Source organism: Asterias rubens, chromosome 9 (assembly GCF_902459465.1).
Source record: "Asterias rubens chromosome 9, eAstRub1.3, whole genome shotgun sequence".
Lineage (NCBI taxonomy): Eukaryota > Metazoa > Echinodermata > Asteroidea > Forcipulatida > Asteriidae > Asterias > Asterias rubens.
The window spans coordinates 20,452,138-20,473,257 of NC_047070.1; the positions used below are offsets into that span (position 1 = coordinate 20,452,138).

Sequence of the window (21,120 nt, forward strand, 5' to 3'; positions counted from 1 at the left end):
GTGAACTTTCACCATAGATTTATATAATTCTGGCATCACTTCAACCTTCGATGCATCGTGGATTTTTTATTTACATCTACCCAAGAAATTACTTAGGTAAGTCGGTTGTCAATTACTCACTGAACTATAGTAACGCAGTGTCATTTTCGGTGGACTGATTTATAGATGTTTCCAACGAAATGATTTGCAATTATCAGACAAATTCTACAATTGAGTTCAGCTGATTAAACTTAATGAAATGAAAAACACAAAACTTGTATCCGCACGAGGTTATTAGTATTAACTCATAAACAAACCACCCGTAAGCCACCGTGTCATTTGACTTAGCACAATTCGCTCTCCGATTTGCGGGTTCTTTTTCTGTTTTCCTTTTGCGGAGGCAGCCCATCCTTAACAAACTCATAAAAAAAACTGTGTTACAAACTGCATGTAATGAGCTAACCCACGAAGGTACTGTGTGATTATTACGTCATTCGATGCTACTTGTGCGTTGTAGCGAACCGTGGTTCTTTTTTACAACTTTTTAGGCCAGCCGAGCGAGCAAGGCCCTGGCGATTTTCCGCCGTTCTAGAGACGAATTGAGGCCGGCAACATCAAGCAAAACGACGGCATTGTTGATCAAACAAAGGTATCGCCGGAGTTGTTGGGCCGCTAACTCTGTAAACCAAATGTTTGCCTCACCCCTTTAGCTGGTCCTAGTAGTGTGTGTTAATTGCTTGCACCCCTGGTTAACCCCACAACTAATCAACAGTTTGAAACATTCGGCCTTGACGTGTGTACGTTTGTATGCCTATTGAATTGATGCAAGACTGCATTTCGCATCACACTAAATATTATTTATATGCGTGCGTTTGTTTGATAAGATACTCTTCCCATCAAGGGAATTCAGCAAACTCCCCACCACACGGGGGTATAAACACCAAGCTGGCAACAGCCAATCTCTCCCATTCAATCAATCTACGATTATGAATTGCATAAATCAAGAAATTGTGATTAAAGCAACTGGACGACAATACTTATTCTCGCCATTGTGAAGTCAGCGGTTGGCTTGGTAGGATTCAAACCCATAACCTTGTGATTGCAAGTCCTGCAGTCCAACCACTTCAATAGAATCGTATAGAATGGAATGGAAACGTACATCAGAGATTCTTGTATACACTGAATCCAACTTTAAGATCGAAACGTCAAACAACTTACTACCCCCCCCTATTTTTACAACCATTTTTAACAAGTCACAGGAACGCAGTTCTGTGACGGTTTTCTTCGAATTCGATGATAAACCAGCTGATATAATGTACATATAAAGGAAGAACCTATAAATAAATAATAAACTTGCAGGTACAACCATGTGTAAATCTCTTTTGTTGGAGTGTTGGCTCTAAAAAGAGCCGGTGTATAGTCTCGACGTTTCGAGTAGTATATTCTGCTCGTCTTCAGTGGATGTTTTTCTGTTCTGTGATGGTAAACTTGCAGGTACAACCATGTGTACATCTCTTTTGTTGGAGTGTTAGCTCTAAAAAGAGCCGGTGTATAGTCTCGACGTTTCGAGTAGTATATTCTGCTCGTCTTCAGTGGATGTTTTTCTGTTCTGTGATGGTTTTATGCAGTGATAATCAAACCATGGAGGAATACCAACTGACAACAAATTCATACCATATAGGCCTACAACTCCTTTGATAAGTGACTGTTGATGAGAAGTCAATCAGTCGATATTTTGCCGGCCCATCAAAGCTCTTACATTGGCGTCTAGTGGGCTCATCCCTTGAATAATTAACGAGGGATGATGCGGGGATTGTTGTCCTTGTCACGCACCCCCCTTAGCACTATGAGTTACTCGCTGCTTAAATGATTCGACTGCCTCACCTCCAGCTACTGGGCAATCTCAGTGGTCTAGTTGGTAAGACACTGCTCTAGAATTGCAAAGGCTGTGGGTTCGAATCACACTTGAGTAATATCACTTTGATTGTTTTCTCACATACCTTGGGAAAGTGCAGAATACACTGGTGCAAGGGTAAATCCAAAAATTATTACTTGGTGTTACTTTTCCCCCTTTCTATTAAAATTGTTCAGCCACTGTGTTGAAGGCAGTGGACTTCTCATGGGGAAATGCTCGCATTATGGGGAGATGTTGACGGTATAAAACATTGTGAGAAACAGCTCCTTCTGAAGTGACGTAGTTTTGAGGAAAGAAGTAATTTCCCACGAATTTGATTTCGAGACCTCAAGTTTAGAATTTGAGGTCTCGAAATCAAGCATCAGAAAGCACACAACTTCGTGTGACAAGGGTGTTTTTTTCTTTCATTATTATCTCGCAAACTCGACGACCGATTGAGCTAAAATATTCACAGGTTTGTTATTTTAAGCATATGTTGAGATACAGCAAGTGAGAAGTGTCTTTAAGTGAGTACATTTTTAGACGTAGTAATTAAATCATCACCAATGTGAAACAAAACCCTGCCCAATTTAAACACAAAGTCTTTCTCAACTTTGGTTTTGTCTATTCCCAATCGCGATTTCAAACGAAGGTTGAATACACTTTTTTTAAGGACAGATCCTATAGGAGGGACTGGATTATTGTAAAAAACCTTGAAGCGTTCACAATTAGTAATTGCTGGAAATCGATCGGTTACCTTGCCAGCGAGATTGACTCCTTGTACATTCGAACAAAAGAGACAGTTGACTTTCCCCAATGGTTGGTGTCTAATTATTGTTCATGTAAAGACGCTGTATAAAACACTTTTTATTAAAGGCAGTGGACACTTTTGGTAACTGTCAAAGAATAGCCTTCACAGTTGGTGTATCTCAACTTTTGCATAAAATAACAAACCTGTGACAAATTGAGCTCAATCGGTCATCGAAGTTGCGAGATATATACATGTAATAATGAAAGAAAAAACGCCCCCGTCACACGAAGTTGTGTGCGTTTAGATGTTTGATTTCGAGACCTCAAGTTCTAAATCTGGGGTCTCGGAATCAAATTCGTGAAATTACTTCCTTCTCGAAAACTACGTTACTTCGGAGGGGGCCGTCTCTCACAATGTTTTATACTATCAACAGCTCTCCAATACTCGTTACCAAGTGAGGTTTTATGCTAATAATTATTTTGAGTAATTACCAATAGTGTCCACTGCCTTTAAAGGGCTTCCTTAGAAACAGTCGTAGCACTACTAGCAGTAGCTGTACAGCCGCCAATTCAGATACGGCTTTAGAATGTCCTGTGGTCAGTTTGTCTGTTTATTTGTTATTTATCTGTCTATATTGTGCATGGTGGCGATGTTAATGACTGTCTTTCATCTCTGAACTGTTTTTCTTGATGGCCACTTATTCTTTTCAATAAGAAATTTATCTAAGGGAGATTGCCTTGATTGTTTGATCTCCTGAAGATCTGGAAGATAGTTGTTGCTAATTCTACACTTTGATTTATAAAAAAAAAATTGTATCATTTTGTTTTGACGGCACGTGCTGGAGTCAAGACGTTCGCCACGACCCCCGTACCAAACACCTGGCAATCTCTCCAAAAAACCCTCTCATGCCGTACCTCAAATATGTACCGTGCCCACTAAGTCGAGCAAACAACCTAACCTACCTGTTATATGGCCCATCAAATGTTTGGACACCTTGACATGACTTGTTGACCGTCTTTTCTGGCCCGGTGACGGTATATGCCGGGTAAGTGCTTGCTCAATGACTTAACATACTTGGCTTTTCTGTAACAGCCTCGCGCTGTTATGCTCTGGAAAAACAGAAAGTTTTTTTCTGTAGTAGCGAATTGCCATCCTCGAAAATGATCCTGATTTTTTTTAAGGATTCACTTTTTTGAAATCGAAGAAAAACAAATTTGAAAAGCACTGCGCCATTGGCATTGATGACGTATTTATACAGTTAGGAAGGGTTGGGTTCCTTGTGTCATCACCATGATCACCGAAGGTATGCTGGATTGTCTGGACGGTACCAGTCTATATTTGATTGTTTAAAGATGTTCTTATTTCACTTTCAAAAACTCCCTGGATATTTGACCCGATTCCGGATTCAATGGAACCGGACCTACTTCTCTAGGAGGCTGACCCGGAAACCGGTTCAACATTTTTATTTTTATTTTAACTCAAATTCTGCGTCAGTTCAACACAAATTCCTGGTCATATTGACGAACAATAGGGTCAGATCCCCTGGGACTCAAAATCCAAACACATTTGTTATTATATGGGTTTTTTTCGATGAAACGAAAATAGGACTGTTCTCCAAAATAATATCTCAAATATATTTTCCATATAATATTTTCAAAATCTTCTCTCTGAATATAAAGTTTCTACAAACTTGGCCCCTTATGGTATCAGACTTCGCTTTATTAATACATATATCTACATGTCTAGTTGTGTAGCGAAATGGTAGAAGTAAAAAAAAATGATAATAAGATGTGGGGACTCAATGTTATTGAATAAATAAGTGGTACCTTTGTTTACATTATCAATACATTTCTTTTGTTTTCACGAGCTGAACATTTTGAAACCCCTCCATCTGAGAAATTGCTTACGTGAAAACGAAAATGATTTGTTTGTATTTGCAGCTTCGGTTCGCTTCACCATTTGTTCTTCCTTTCTAAGACATGGCCTTGGTAAATTGTTTGATAGTTGCCTTGTCACGGTGGATTGTCATATCTCTAGCCAGACATTGTTTTATGACGCATCTTTAAGATGTTATTTCTTACGCTTTGGTAGTCACATGCTCTGCGTCCAGTGTTGCGCAATCCACCAAGAATGCACACTTTCATTTCGGCATCATTGTTTAATTTAAGTCTGAAAGCTTAACTGGTTGTTCTTTCGTCGTGTTTTGTGTACAAATCGTGCCTGCAGGAAGTCCCAGGGATGGATTAAACAAAGAGCTATAGTCTTATCTCGAGTTAGAACTTGGCTTTAGTGTGTCATACCTCACAAAAGTCCAAGGCCTATTCCTAGGCTATGACCATCTTGGGTTCGTTTTCCTGGTTTTATTTTGTTTGTGTTTCACCCACTCACAACCAAAGCTATATTCCTATCGCGTGTTGTCCCCTAAACCAATTCTTCAAGTCGAAAGGGTGCTGTACTGAATGATAGCATGTGAGGTCATTTTGATTGACAGGCCTTCCTCTCCCGGACTGTTCACACACAGGTCACGATAATTAGAAAGTTTCCTCTTCGTTACACCCTGACTTCATGAACGTAAGGCTTCAGCCTGAGAGCGGGCTAACGTCCGGCATTGCCTCCCGATCCCCTGCCCGCTTTGGAATATCATTCTGTCATGGCTCTTAATTTGGTCGCTAATTAGCCGAGTGTTTATTTATTTTGTTTGTGTTTGGCACGCACGCAATCCTCCGTCTTGCCTGTCCGTCTTTTTTACCTCTTCCTGTCTCCCCCTGGAGGCTTTTAGTTACTTTAGTTCCATTCAACGCCCGAGACATCCCTTCTGATTGGCTGACTCTGAGGTGTATAGCAGGAGAGCCCCTACCACGCATGCTCACACCAATCATCTGGCAAAGTGTTTTTCCACCCCTGAGAGGGCAAATCCCACGTGCCTGTGTGTATCATTCACTAGATAATTACTGGCTATTTTAAACACGCCAGCAAGTGCCCTCGTAGTAAAAAACCAAGTCCCCATTCTTGAGTCAGATCAGACCCCGAGACCGAAGCGTCGAGTGTAGTGCTTTAGAAAAACGCACTGCAAACTCGCAGGTGGGTAACTTCATAAAGACTGTTTATGCAGCAAGTTGATGTCACTCTGTAAATACAAGTCTCACCATTTTTCTCAGTAAATGGTCACTTACTCAAATCTTCTTTGCATTTTTTGTTTCCCCTCTCTGCAGGATAAAGTGTTACGTGTGGAAACGCGATAGTTCGGGCAGATGACTGCACGAAGTGTACTGATCACTCATTGAAAAAACTGGACACATTATAACGAACGTCTAGGATTATCTGCTGTTATCTGTACCAACAAGTCTACAATCCATTCCACGGAACTTGTATGATTACAATTGTGATCTAATCACCCAAATCGGCAGATTCTTTCGGGATCTGTGTTTAAAGTGACGTCAAGACAACAAGCAGCTGATGGGTCAAAGTGGTGCCGTAGTACTTACAACACGCGGGGCATTGTTATTTACATGCTATCTAGCGGCAATACTGACCGTGTCTACCTCACTACCAACGGGGATGCCGACCACAACGTCGGCATCCGAGTCGCCGGCAATCGAGGAGTTTTCCCCATCAGTGAGCAGCTTGAAGCTGGTGAGGCAACCGAACTCCTGGAAACCTCGCAACCTGATACATACCAGATTTCCGAATACGACGCTAAGGTAAGCATTATTAAAAAAAACTCCTTGAACAAATAAGTGAGGGTTTTCTTTTTCGTGGCATTTGCAAAGTTGTTTTAATGACAGGACCAGGTTAGCTCATGGTTAGCTTGTCATTTCACTAAATCGTCACCTTTTTGCATTTATTTGATGTTTACCGAAAATAATATTACAATGTATAAAAATTTGATCATGTTTCTGATGTGGAAGCGAGGAGAGTGGAATGAATGTCACCCATCCAAAGTCAACGATTTAACATACATATGAAATGTTTTTGAAGCCTGTCAATAAACGAATATTTTTGTGACCATTCATATTTAATTAACATTCATTCCTTTAGAATCATCAGACACTACCTAATAACATTGGTCATTATTTGCTTAAATAAAATTTGTCAGAAAAAATGTCAACAGAAATAACAAACATGAAACAAACAATTTTCTTTTGTATTTGATATTGGGATAATACTTGCTTGAACATGACCTTTTCTTTGACCTCTTCATGTGAATTATAAATAGATATTTGTATGATATGAGAAAATCTACATCTTTCATTTGAGGTTTTCAACGAAGAATCCACTAATAAAAATGGTAATTAGGAAATCTTAAAAATAAATTTTCGGGAACCCCAAAAATTATCTCATGTTCATCAGCCACGTACAAATAATTTGCATGATATTACATGTACATTGAAGGCACTGGCCACTATTTGTATAGTTATTAAATAAAAATGATTGTTCGCATAAACACTTAAACGGCTCCCTCCCGCTAAAGTAACGTCGTTGTGGGAAAGATGTTATCTCACTTAAGTATAAGGCATCTGAAGAGATACAAAATGTGTGCAACAAGGGTGTTTTCTGTCTTTATTCTATTGAAACTTCAGTCAAATACAGATTTTTACAGATGTGTTAGTTTATGCATGATGTTGGGATACACCAAGTGAGAAAACTGGTCTTTGACAATTACCAAATGTGTCTTAGTAGTGTCTTCGACGTATGCTTCATAATCTTTCGATTTGCGTTTTATATGTAACCAAAACCCTTGTAATACAAACGGGTTTCTTCAATTGACTGTTTCTCCAAGAGGCCAGGATTTATTCGATTGAAATTAGAACGAACTTCACTTAAAGACAGTGGACACTATGGTAATTGTCAAAGACCAGTCTTCTCACTTGGTGTGTCTTAACATTATGCATAAAATAACAAACCTGTGAAAATTTGAGCTCAATTGGTTGTCGAAGTTGCGAGATATGAGTGAAACAAAAACACCCTTGTCATACAAAGTTGTGTGCTTTCACATGCTTGATTTCGAGACCTCAAATTCTAAACTTGAGGTCTCGAAATCAAATTCGTGGAAAATTACTTCTCTCTCGAAAACTACGTCACTTCAGAGGGTGCCGTTTCTCACAATGTTTTATACTATCAACCTCTCCCCATTACTCGTTACCAAGTGAAGTTTTATGCTGATAATTTATTGAGTAATTACCAATGTTGTCCACTGCCTCTTAAGTCGAGTTGAAAGAACCCGACTTTCACTCTAAATGGCTCTTTGCAAGACTTGGTAGATGGCGGATAAAACGTTTTTTTTTACTGTAACCATGGAGGTATAACATAAACCTGAATCCACTCTGTTATAATGCCTCTCTTGGTGAATATTGAACAGGATCAAGATTATAAACAATAAAAAAAATATTTTACCCATACACCGATGTGCGTTAGCACTGAATACTCGGTACTTTCCCGAGTCCTGTGAAAAAAATATCACTGGCATGTTACTTTTTTCACAGGACTCGGGAAAGTACTGAGTATACAATGCTAAAACACATCGGTGTATGGGTAGGAAAAAACACCCAAATTAATAATCTTTGTCCCCGATGCAAATTTAACATCTCTTAGGTTCAAGATTGCTCAGCAGCTGTCAATGTTCTGTATTATATATAAGCAAAGCTTCCACACCCAAAAATATGTTGTATTTTTCAACCTCGAAATTCAAACACGTCCATAATAAGGGATTTGTGATAGCACCTTGACAAGTCCAGTCCGTTTGTTACTTAGAAATCCACCTGTCCTCACCATGGAGGAAGAATGTCCGCACTAAGCCTTGTTGATTGCAGGTTCCCCATTCAATAAACTGCTTTTCTCGAAGTAAACAAAATCTGCCACTGGAAAAAAAAAATTGTACGATCAATGACAGAGTAAACATTAAATAAACATTGTGTTATTATTATTAAGCCACCCCTGCTTACCCGGTAGTATTTAATACTTTGATTTGAAATGTGTACATGTACCCACAATGCGAGATTCCAATTTTCTTTTTGAAGGAGACTGTTTGGGGATCTTAGATTGACATTAACTGGTGTTTGCTGGTAGAGTACGCTTGGTTAACTCACAAGAAAGCTCCTCGATTATAAGGCCTTCATGCCCGGCTCAGCAGTCACACAATAAGGCCAAATAATAAAACATACCAGTTGATCGTCTCCTTCCTCATCCTTTTTTGAGGCCGCAACCCTTTTTAGTATATTTTATTTCTCAAAAAGACAACATTTTCTGGTGTTTCTCATTAAACTTACTATGTAACTACATAAAGTAAGTGGTGACTTCAAACTGAAGAATTTGTGGGCAGTTTTCAAATACTTGCCAGCTACATTTGAAAAAAAAACAAAAAATAAAAAATAAAAAAATGCCCTCATCTATATCAGATGGTCGTCTCCCCCTCATCCTTTTGTGAGGCCGCATTTTTTTTTTCGTTATTTTTTATTTTACATTTGTTTTTCTCCAAAAGGCAAAAGTTCTGTGCATTTCTCATTAAACTACAAAAAGTAAGAGTTTTGAGTTGAAACCAACGGTTCGTTTCAGAACCACCCCAACTCGTTTAGATATTATATTTACATGTGTTACCGCAAACCTTTTACGGTATCGTATTTCCACCATGCAAAGTTTCAAATCATACATGAAGTAAGTGGTCACTTTAAGCCGAAGAATAATTGGTGGTCAGTTTGAATTGAAACACTTGCCAGCCACCATTGGCAGAAAGAACAATAACAAAACAAATGCCCTCGTCCTTCTCATTTTGGAAAAACTCCGGACGATCAACTGGTATTTTTTCTTACATGGCCTAATTACCAAATCAGGCTTTACTCGTCCCCCGTCCTGTACCTGTTGAAAGAATACAATGTGCGGACAACGACCAGCGTGTGTCTGAATTGAAGAATCCCAAAGACCGGAAGGGTTTCCCTGCTACGGTTGTTTGCCCAACACAGGGCTTGACTTTTCAATTCACCTGCCTATCACCAGCAAATCATGTAGAATGGTGTGTCAACAAGAGGATTACAGTTATTTATGTATAGAGCGCCCTCTGCTGTCAAAATGCTGATAGGCCGATGTAATTTACACTTTAGACAATACTACTTGGAAATATCAGCAAATTTTTGCAAATATATTAATAATTTAGTAAAAAGACATTTATCAAGCGCCGAATTGTCATAATGATCTCACAGAGCTAAATACAAAGGTAAAAAGCAATTATCAAATTACAATTATAATGCAGAGGATTTCCGAAAAATATAATTTAGGAAGACACTTACAAAATATGGCGAAAGTGATTACCACTGAATGGTAACTTTCGTCAAGGGGAAGACGGTAAGGAGACCAAAGTTGGCGAAGAAATGTAATTTTGATGATCGTCCTTTTTTATATGTTTGTTCAGAAATTTCTCCAGAGTTATGGATACATGCCGACCTACATCCAATCAAAAGGAAAGTGGGAGTTTGTCGACAGGTCCAAGATGCCGGTAGACGAAGTCACCGTGAAAACCACCTCACCCTCACCCGTCAATCTCCGCGTAGCTGCGGGAGGCGACAACCAGAAGGCCACGGTCACGGCGGAGGTCGACGCCAATTCAGATTCGTTAAAACTTGAGGAACGAACAAAGTTCTCGGAAGCCATCCAGAAGTTTCAGAAACGGTACCGGCTTCGGATAACAGGCTCCGTGGACGACGAGACGCTTCGGTTCATGCAGCAACCGCGGTGTGGTGTTCCGGATAACACCGAGAGCTTCAACACCAAGAAGGGTCTTCAGAAGGGTTCATCAACGACTAAGATCAAAGGCAAACTGGGGCTATCAGTCGGTAAAAGCACCCTCAAAGCCACCATCAACAATGACAGCGGTAGGCTCAGTGGTAGCAAGTCAACTTTAGTGACAAATGGCGGTAGGACGACTGTGTCATCACCTAGTCTCAAGCTAGGAGCCTCACGGACTCAGGACAGTGTGTTATCTCGTAGCCCTTCAAAACCCTCCGAGCCGATCTCGGTGTCTAGCCTTCTAACGAGAACGACCAAGCCGAGAGCAACCAGCCCTCCACGGGCGAGCACTTCACGTGGAACCCCTCAATCTATCACAGAGGTGACTGAAATCATCACTGATTTCGTCACGGAGGAAGATGAACTAATGACCACAACACGACCCAAGACATCCTCACTGACAACAGTTGGTACGCCACCCGTAACCAAGTTCGATATGTTACGGAGTAAGAGAAGCCTCGAGGAGGTCTTGAGCAGCATCCAGCAGAACCGAGCAAGAGTCCGCAACAAACGGCAGTACGTCTACGATAATGGCAGCAACGCGAGCAACATTGGCTTCTCTGATGTCATTAGCTGGCGTATCATTGACGCCTACTACTCACAGCATTTCAGCTCTGCGGACTTGAGGAGTCAGATCGAGCAAGCCTTCCGTAGATGGTCAGAGATACTACCGCTCAAGTTTGAAGAAAAACCGAGTGGAGATTTACTACTGGTTGACATCCATATATCTTTCATCGATAGCAGTAAGTAAACAATAATTAATTGATTTTTTTTAAATGAACATTACAGAATTTGTTGTTGTTAACACAACAGTTGCTGCCAGTGAAAGTATGCATGACATCAATTTGACAAAAAAATGAATAAAACGCTCACTGAACGATAAACTCTCATGAAATATGACATTTCAGATATAAACATTTAAAGGGATGTTTTCTACTATCATCATCATCGTTATACCGTAAGTTTTATGTAAATCTGTAATCTTCTTAGACTAGTTTTTTTTTCTAACAAATTCTGTTATGTTCCTTTAAAAATCCCATCACAGAAATAACTCGGACTGTGGGTCCCAGAAAACCTGTTTTTATTTCTGGGTTTAGGCTGACCTGAAAAGTGGATAAAGGGGATGAAATGACCAGCCATAGTTCCATGTCACATGCACCATATTTGACTGGTACCCTGCTAAATTGAACTTATCCCAAAAGTGTTAAGCAAAGTTTTAGATAGTATAAAACATTGTTAGCAACCCCCCCCCCCCTGAAGTGACGGGGTTTTATGAGAAAGATGTATTTTCTCAGTCAAATAATAAAAGACTTCGGCTGATGCCTGTTTTATTATGCATCTGAAAGTCACAAAGTAAATGCAACGATTTTTTTTTCTTTAATTGTTCTCTTGCATATTTGATGACCAACTGAGCCAAAATATTCACAGATTTTATATTTGGTGCATATGTTGGGATACACTAAGTGAGAATACTGGTCTTTGACAATTACCAAAGGTGTCCGGTGCTTTTAAGAACCTCTATGAAAAATGACCCTGGTTTTCACTGTTATAAGCTTTTAAAAAAACATCAAAATTTACAAAAATAAAGTAATATGCTGTTTTGTTTCTTTTTGTTCGTGAAGATGAATAAAAAGTCATCTTTTTATTTTAATTTTATTTGTAGCCAACAGCGGGCATTTTAATGTTGACTTCACAAGTGTGGAGCTCGCCCGATCTACCAGTAACTGGGCCATCCTATTCAATGATGACATTCAATGGACCTACAACTCGCACCAGGGCAAAAATCTCATCCAAGTCGCCGTTCATGAAGTTGGTCACGTGCTCGGCCTGACCCACGTGAACCAATCAGACTCCATCATGTATCCGGTCTACGTGAACTTTGACCCCAATGATAGTAACTTCCGGGTGGTTATTGACAACCAGAGCCGGCATACTGCTACTTCCATTCACGGTAAATTGATCTGTTTAAGTTTAAAAGGCAAAGTTTTATTTATTTTATTATAAATCTTTAGATACAAGTATGATGTGACAACCAGCCCATTTGGGTTCTGGTTGTTACAGAGGAAGAGCTAAAAACCACTGAATAAATAAATTTGCACTTTAAGACAACAAAGATAGTATTAGAGCAATTGGACACTTTCGGTAAACAGTATTGTCCAAGGCCCACACTTCGTGTATCACAACTTATATACAAACCTGTGAAAATTTAGGCTCAATCGGTCATCGGAGTCGGGAGAAATTAACGGGAAAACACACCCTTGTTTCCGCACCTTTCGCCGTGTCATGACATTATTGTGTTTGATATTGTTTTAATGTTTTCTCAAAAAGTAAAGCATTTCATGGAATACTATTTTAAGAGAAGTCTTTTACCATTTACTTCTGTAAACCCTGTAATTTATTTGTTAATCTGTGAACCTTACTTTTGTTTTCTGTTCCGAAAGTGTCCAATGGCTTTAACAAAGTAATACAATATAACTACCGTATATTCTTCTGCCCAATGATGTGATGTGTTTTTAACCGTATACTAAAAATTTCATAAATTCGGCCCCAACAAATCAGTCAAACCAAATCTGAATCTAGAGATATGCTGATCTCAAATAACTTTTGTGTCAACAATTCCTTCCAACTAAAAATGCTTTTACCAAGAGCCTTGAATTTAATGGAACACATTACTAAAATCTAAAGGGTTTCCTCCATAAACATTATTAAAAAGAACTTACGATTTGCCGAACTCGACTCTCCACTGCCTCACCAGGTCCACTACATCTGTGCCGTAATTGCATGTAAGGAAGAGCCATGGCTGCCTTGCTCTAGTATTTCACACACCTCAGCCCACTAAAACTGGTACTCTGCACCTAGTTACACTTTCTCCGCTTCATACCCAATACAACCACTCTGCTCACTCGTGTATACCAGTGAAATTGCCAAGACATTCCTGAGGGACGACGCCCCACAGAACAAAAGAGACAAACCATTTAGCAATGCCTTTGTACTTATGTTACAAGTACTGCTGCTGCACAATAGCATTTGCACACCTGCCAAAACTATTTACAACAAAGCAGTTGTTGCATAGGGTGCGTTCGTTTAGCTTCCCTGGGTCGACCCCGGTGTGTGGCGGTTTTTTTTCCAGGACGAACGTGTGCAGATAACTACCCACGTTCGTCCTGGAAAAAAAACCGCCACGCACCGGGGTCGACCCAGGGGAGCTAAACGAACGCACCCATAGTAGCGCTTGCAGTAGAAATTGTACAGTAGTAGCTAACAACAAAGTCACAATTTCAATCACCTTCCTTGTGTTTAGCTGTGGCATACAACTAAAATATTCTCCTCTGGAGGGATGTACTTATTGGAAGTAAGAAGAAAGATAGACGAAGAAATGATCGTTAAGTGTCTTGCTGAAGGACAGAAGTGTCAAGAATGGGACTCAAACCCACACCCTTCTAACGATCAGGAAGAATTGTTTTCCCCTGTAAATCATCAAATTATCAAAATTGCCACTGTCAGGATTTTTTTCTTCTAAATCGATTTAAAAAAGGGAATCTTTGAGGATGGCAGTTTTGGTTTACAAAAACGAAATTGCGATCAGGAACACCAGAGCTTGAGTTAATTGCTCGACCACAGCACCCCACAATTTGATCAAAATTATATGTTATTGATGTCCAACTATTAGGTGTGTGTTCAGGCTCCTTCGATACCGTCTTTGATTGGGTGCGGACAGTAGGCACCAAGAAGAAGTACAGCTCAGTGTTCTTCCGTGGCGATACCATGTGGGTGTACGAGAACACCAATGGGAGAGTGAAGTATGGGGACCCACGTGCTATCAGTGATATGTGGACTGGTGTACCTAATGATCTGGATGCAGCTCTGCAGATTCTACCTAGATCTAGCACACAGGACGACTTGTACTTCTTTAAGGGTGAGTTGTCTTTTTTAGCTGATTATTTCAATTCAATTCAATTTATTGTAAACATCACGTTAACAAACATGATTTGTTTTCCAGTGTGCCATCTTACGATAAAAAACACAAGATAAAGTTGTAAAATAGAAAGGAAGAACTATAAAAAGATGAACTGGACATAATACAGAGTGACAGAAATTCCCACTATATAATGCCCACTCAGGCTGGATACTTCACGGAGGCAACAAAGGCGATTGTCTCCACACCCCCCCCCCCCCCCCCCAAGTAGAAATTTACAGTTTTCTCACAGGGTTCTCTTTTCCAAGGTGAAAATGCCTTGGTGCCTTTGCCCTTTCAAAAACGAAGTATACTCGCTGTCTGTCATTTTTTCAGTGTGTATAATATGAATTTTGGTTTTTACCCATACACCGATGTGTGTTACCGTTAGCACTGTATACTCAGTACTTTCCCGAGTCATGTGAAAAAATATCACAGGCATGTTACTCAGGTGGGATTCGAACCCACGACCCTTGCAATAGTGTGTATAATGTTTTCTTTTTGTGTGGGCTCCTTGATCGGTTTTCTTGAGAATTGTGCTTTATAAACTCAAATTATTGTAACGATGACCTTTTACAGGTAACCGCTACTACCAGTTTGACAACATCAACAGGCACGTAATGCAGCTAGACCCAGTCACCAATCAGGACATCAGCAACGGGAGACTCATCTCGGAAGGCTGGCCGGCAAAATCATCCAGCTTCCCTCGAATACCGGACAATATCGACACTGCGTACTTTGATAAGAGAGATGGAAATGTGTACTTCTTCAAAGGAACACTGGTAAGTATGATTTGAACTTTACATTTTGTATAATATGAAGAGTTCTTAACTTATCTTCAAGCAGGCTTGAATCATTGATTCCGATTGGTGGATCCATAGCCACAAGGAGGGTGACATAATCTATATAACTCGGCCCATATCACACCCTGCCTATTGTGTACTCTTACTCCGTGATTTGCACTTGTTCAAGCTTTATGCAAACAGCTTATTCAAGAAGCTAGTTTTATTTCAAAAGTGGCGTTTGCATCAAATGCTGATCATCACATGCGTTGCTCGAAGTTTGGTTGTAGATAAATTCGTTATCACACGCGCGTTGGTGGATATGGGACGCAAAACCCCTATATTTTTCCGTATTCCACTCGCACTTGTGTGTTAACTTATAATGTTTACTAGAAACCGGTATGTTAAAGGGTGTTACAGGATGTAACAGGCGTTACAGTGATTGGAAAATCTAACTTTTTTTTTCTTCAATTGATTTTGCCCTTCAGGTGTATGCCTACGATATGCAAGCTGGCGGCTGTTGCCTGAACAACTACCCAATGCCAATCAGCAGTGCTTTTATCTTCCGCTACGAGCCAGGAGGACTACCCAGCTACCTGAACGCGGCTTATTACTCCATCTACAGTAAGAAGGTGTTCTTCTTCAAAGGAGATACCTTCTGGGAGAACGAGACGTACAGCCCCGCCTCTAGCCAGGTAGTGAATAGGCTCGGCTATGGGAGCGCATGGAATGACCACTGGAACAACATATGTGAAGTGTAGACATGCGTCCGGAATATGGGCAACGTCCACCAAGCCCAGTGCTAATTTTATGAGAGCTTTTGTGTGTGTGACTGATGGCTGATAGTGGGGTAGCTTTATGTCATTGGCTGGTCAGATACCATCTTGGTGTACAGCTTGGTCCGGCCAATTCTACTCCAGTGCGATAGCATTATAGCATAGGACTATGAAGGAACATGTACATGTATTCCAACATGGCGTCTGTGATGTCACGAGACTTCAGATGTCTAACCATCTTAAGGACGTGCTACACAAACGCATCACGGCATCATCTTCTATATCTTTTTAACGGATCAACTATTTGGGATCCACTGGATGAAGACCCTGTGTGTTTGCCGTGAAACGTCGGAATTGAAAAGTGCAATCAGAAAACACTGCCCGTCCCTATTGGAGCAGAGAACTGAACAATAAATTGAACACCAAGAAAACGGGTCAGAGTTCTGTGAACAACCGAATACCTAAACAACCTGCAGTATTAATGGAACCCCAATATATCTTTAGAAGCGAAGGTATGAAGAACCGACTTATAGCATTTTTATTCCACAATGGAGGACGGTTGTCAACGAATTCACCAAGAGTATTCCGTCCAACAAAAAGCCTTTTAAGAACAAAATCAAATTGTATATTTCTATGAATTTTATAAAATTTATGGTTAAACAAAAATGTAAATGGTTCTCCCGTAGTATAAGTTTTATTTAAGTTAATAGGTGGGAAAAGGCGCTTAAAACCACTCTTATAAAATAAGAAACGCAAGATACTTATGTTAAAGGTCAATTTCAAGTTATAGTTGCATTTTTAAAGCTTCGTTTTTGCTACTTTGTTTTCATGCACCATATTTGTTTGCATAAATACCGTTTGGCTTGGTTGTGGCAACAATTTCTCATTGGCGAAATAAGATCATTTTGGAAAAGTTTTTTAAGTAAGTAAAACTGACGGATCGTTAAGTACTTTTTATTTGAACATTGCACATGTTTTTAATAATTGTAAAGAAAATATTGTTTATTTAATGTATACTGGGCCAGTATATCATATGCTTTTATTTGTCTCGTTTAAACTGAGGCATGTATTGTTATATGCTAATGTTGAGATCGAAAGTATCTGGTACATTCTTACATAAACCTCCCGATCAGATTTGACCCGGGTCCCGTCGGGCCTGACCTATTACTGGATCATTATGACTCGGATTCTGTGTCGAAACAACCCAGAAATGGGTTGAACTGATGCAGAATTTGAGTTAACATTCCATGAAGAAGAAAAAGCTGAGCCAGAAATTGGAATTCTGGTGACTTTTGATTGGGAAATTTTAGGAGTGCAACAAAAAATGTGTTTGTCCCCAACAAAATATTGACACCAAACGTTTCGGAGTGTAATAGGCCCTTTACAAATCCACGGCTTCGGCCCAAGATCCGGCTCAGATTAGCCTGGCACTCGTAGTTGTTTTGGCAATTCAGACCAGGGAACGCAGCCTGAAGCCGAAGACGTGGATTCGTACAGAACCATAGTTAAACAAAAATTGATCATGTTAAAGTTTCCCGTCCTCCCAGCTCTCCCACGTGAATAATTAATGACTTATCGACGAGGCACACTGTGCCATTATTCACGATATATAAAGACTAACACCCTAACACTAAATAGTGTATACTATAATGGTAAAGCTAGTATTTAGTTCTAATTGTAGGAGGTAAAATTCTAACCAATGGTTTATTTTACGTAGATCTAACCCATGGGGATTTTGAAACAAAGATCAACGATTGGCTAGTCATAATTAACCTTGTTTGACAATACCCAACGTAACGGTACAGTTTTTCTTCAAGGACTAAACTAAAGTTTACACTCTACTGCCTACTTAAAATCACCTTGGTCAATATTTCTACCAGTCGTTTCATACTTTCAAACCTCAATGCAATACGCAGACATTCTCCTGATCGCCATTTTGAATGTCCTTGTTTTGAAGAGCTTTATCTTAGTTGGAATTCGGCATTTCACTATGTTGAAACATTTGCAGATGTAAGACTTGTTGCAGCGAGAACACTTTCTTAAAGAAACTGCTGGTAGTAGTGTCAAATCACTCCAACTTCCTTTAAATGCACGTTCACTCAGTAGCCATTTTGGAATTCATGGCTTAAAAAGCCGGATCGTAGGTGAAAGCCATTTTTAAAAAGGGCCCTTTGTCTCTTTCGTTTCGCATGATGGGAGACTTTTGAACGCCATTGTTTACTACGTCAGTCTGAGCATGCCCACATTTCAAAGAACAATGGATTTACCTGGTATGTCTGCTGCCCTCTAGCGCCCCCAAAAGTCTCCCATTTCAAACCACATGTTGACTGTAACTTCACACGTATTGTTTACTGCACCGCTTACTGTTGGCATCCTCGTATATTATTTTTGTATATTGTTTAAATAAAATATCTTAATATGACTTCGCTGAAAAATTTGCCAGGGTAGATATTAATAATAACGAAACCAAACAAAACACACACATTGCCGAAGGTCTGATTGCGGGAACTTTATGGCGGTTGTAAATAAGGATGGTAAACTTGTTAACAAGTTTGTAAAATCCACTACATGCAATAAGAATGTGTATTTATTTGTTTCTCACAACAACCTGGTAGCATAGCTGTGTACTGTTCAAACATTGTATATACATGTAGTTTATCCAATGCCGCGGACATGTGGCGTGGTTTAAATCTTGGCAAATTTTTCAGCAATTCTTGCGTTTTATTTTTTATTTTGACCAACCGGCATTATAATCTTTAAATAAGTTTGATATTAAGCCGGTTTTTTTACGTAGACGTTTTTTGTTTTAGTCGATGACATGTTTTGTGGTACTTTGAAGTAAACGTAAACCTGAAGTGTTTGAATAGCTAAAAGGTGGTGGGCTGTATATTGATACCGACATAAATGACGTCATCATGTCAAATTTAAATATATTATAATGAGCTAAGTGCTCTTTTTTTAGCTTAATGACAAGAGTGACTCGTTTATGTGTAGCTTCTTTTCCACCTTTTTGCTGAGCACAATTGACTCCACTCGCTAAATGCTACTTACTATATTTCTTATTAAGTATTCAAGTGATTTCTTATAATGACTGTATACAAACTTTTGTTTGTACTTGTATAAGTGTTTAAATTATTTGACCTTTAAACGAATGTGGCTGTTAGGGATGTATATGCTTGTTTTTGTTTCTTACATGTTCAACTTTAAAACAAAGAAAATAAGTGGAGAAAAACACACAATGCCATCACCAATAAAACGAACGCGTTTCCCTTAAAATTCCTTCCGGTTTTTTGTGGGGGTTTTTCTGGAAGGAAAGAGATGGTCTTAGGTATACACAAGCGGTATATGATTTACTGCTTTGGTGTCAAATATTTGGTATACAATCATGTTGGTCATTGTTTTTAAAAGATAGGAATTACCTATAACATATTTTGGCTGGAAAATTGAGATTCGCTTTTCAAAAGGTAAATGTAATCAGCAGATTCAATTTTATTGGTTAAATTTTCAATTGTAACTAAATATATTTATACTTTTAAGCCCTTCTGGTCCCTTTGATATTTTATAAGTTTTAAAACAATATATATATTATTTGTATATTAAAAATGCCTATTATCGGTCTAATCTTGGGTGCGTTTTAGTACATGACAAGGGTACTGGTATTGTATTAGTTTTTTTTTAAACACGTCCTATCAAATTAGTTATGATGCAGGCGAATGAATTTTTAAAGATCTTGCTCTGGAAATCTGCTTTTTATTTTTGGCGTTATTGTTTTACTAAGCGAAATAATACAATGCACTAACTTAATAACATAAGTAAACTTTGCGGCAATAAAGGGACAGCAAAAGAAAGCAAGCCACACAATAACTTGAACTATGAGCGGCAAAAGACAGAAAATCAAGACACTAATTATCTGCAATTCTTTAAGTAGGCGCTCTAAGGTCGATCTCGGTTTTGTGATGCAATTGTTTCTCAACAGAGGGATTGCACATATGACGTCATTGCATATGACGTCATTGTAGTTAGGGCCTATATTATGTGGAAACGGCCCTGGAAGAATAGTTGATTGCAGCCCACACCTTGATGTGTCTGGCGACTCGCATAAAAAATATAATCAAACAAAATGAAACTTTACACGATTTTTACTTGAGGTTGGTGACTTGTCTTATTCTTCCCGTTTTCGTATAGACTCTATGATAGAGGAACCCATTACAAAGCATGCACTTGACCTTTGAGTCCGTTTTAATGCTACATTTCTGTTTTTGGCATAGATTAAAATCTGTATCATATACAACTTATTTTCTTACATAATATTCTATGAAAAAAATAATGTTAAAAATAAATGTGTTTTCATTTTGCGCAAACTTCTAAAACGTAGATTGCATGTTTTTGCAGTTGGGCCTGGATTAGCACGCCATTATCTTTGTAAATTCTGTAAAAACTTGAATATAAATAATTGTTATCTTCATATTTGTATTCATGTAAAAATAGAAAGCGGCGAAGGGTTTCGGCGCCAGAACAATCGTCCATTTTCTATATAAGTTGTGTATTCCAGTGATTTTATGTTTTGTGTGATGAACATTGGAGAAGTAAAAAACAAACATTATAAAGTATCTGGTTTATTATGAACCTGGTCACAGGCTTATGTTTTTTTTTAAATAAAGAGTTATGATATTTCCTAAATATCAGAGTGAACGAGAAGTTATTGATGTGAACTTGGCCTTCCCCGAAAAACATATAAACAGGACGCTACAGTAGCTTTTAGAGCGCTACAGTAGCTTTTAGGTCAATTGTTATGGTTCCTAGCTTCACATCCAGCTCCACATCTAGCTACCCAACCATGACCACTAGTCTACCCCTACCCCCAAATCCAACCACCCATTATTGTCCACGGACCCATACCCATGCCCCCCCCCCGCCCCCCCCCCCCCCCCCACAAGCCCATCCAGTAGTGCATTACCCGAGTCCAACCACCCAGCATTGGGTTCTATAACCAGATTGATCATACCCATGCCCCCCCCCCCCCCCCCCCCCACCCACCCACCCCAGCCCCTCCAAACATTAACGTAACGTAGTCCATCACCCCTACCTCCAAATCCAACCACCCAGCATTGTCTCGCTCGGGGGCGGCGGGGCCCATAGCCTTATTCCAAGCCAACCCACCAGCCCATCAACAGTCGATACAAAATAAATATTGTAAACAGCGCCCT

The 21,120-nt window shown here is 39.4% G+C and overlaps 1 protein-coding gene across 1 annotated transcript in view; it reads left to right on the forward strand.

Moving 5' to 3' along the window:
• Positions 1-20,593, forward strand: part of LOC117294326 — a 27,696-nt gene extending 7,103 nt beyond the window's left edge. The window contains exons 5-10 of the mRNA XM_033776686.1: positions 6,057-6,325; positions 10,027-11,143; positions 12,064-12,351; positions 14,071-14,316; positions 14,935-15,137; positions 15,626-20,593. Coding sequence (XP_033632577.1) covers positions 6,057-6,325; positions 10,027-11,143; positions 12,064-12,351; positions 14,071-14,316; positions 14,935-15,137; positions 15,626-15,898 — 2,396 coding nt within the window. The 3' untranslated portion in view covers positions 15,899-20,593. The remainder of the gene's footprint in view (positions 1-6,056; positions 6,326-10,026; positions 11,144-12,063; positions 12,352-14,070; positions 14,317-14,934; positions 15,138-15,625) is intronic.
• Positions 20,594-21,120: the final 527 nt, after the last annotated feature.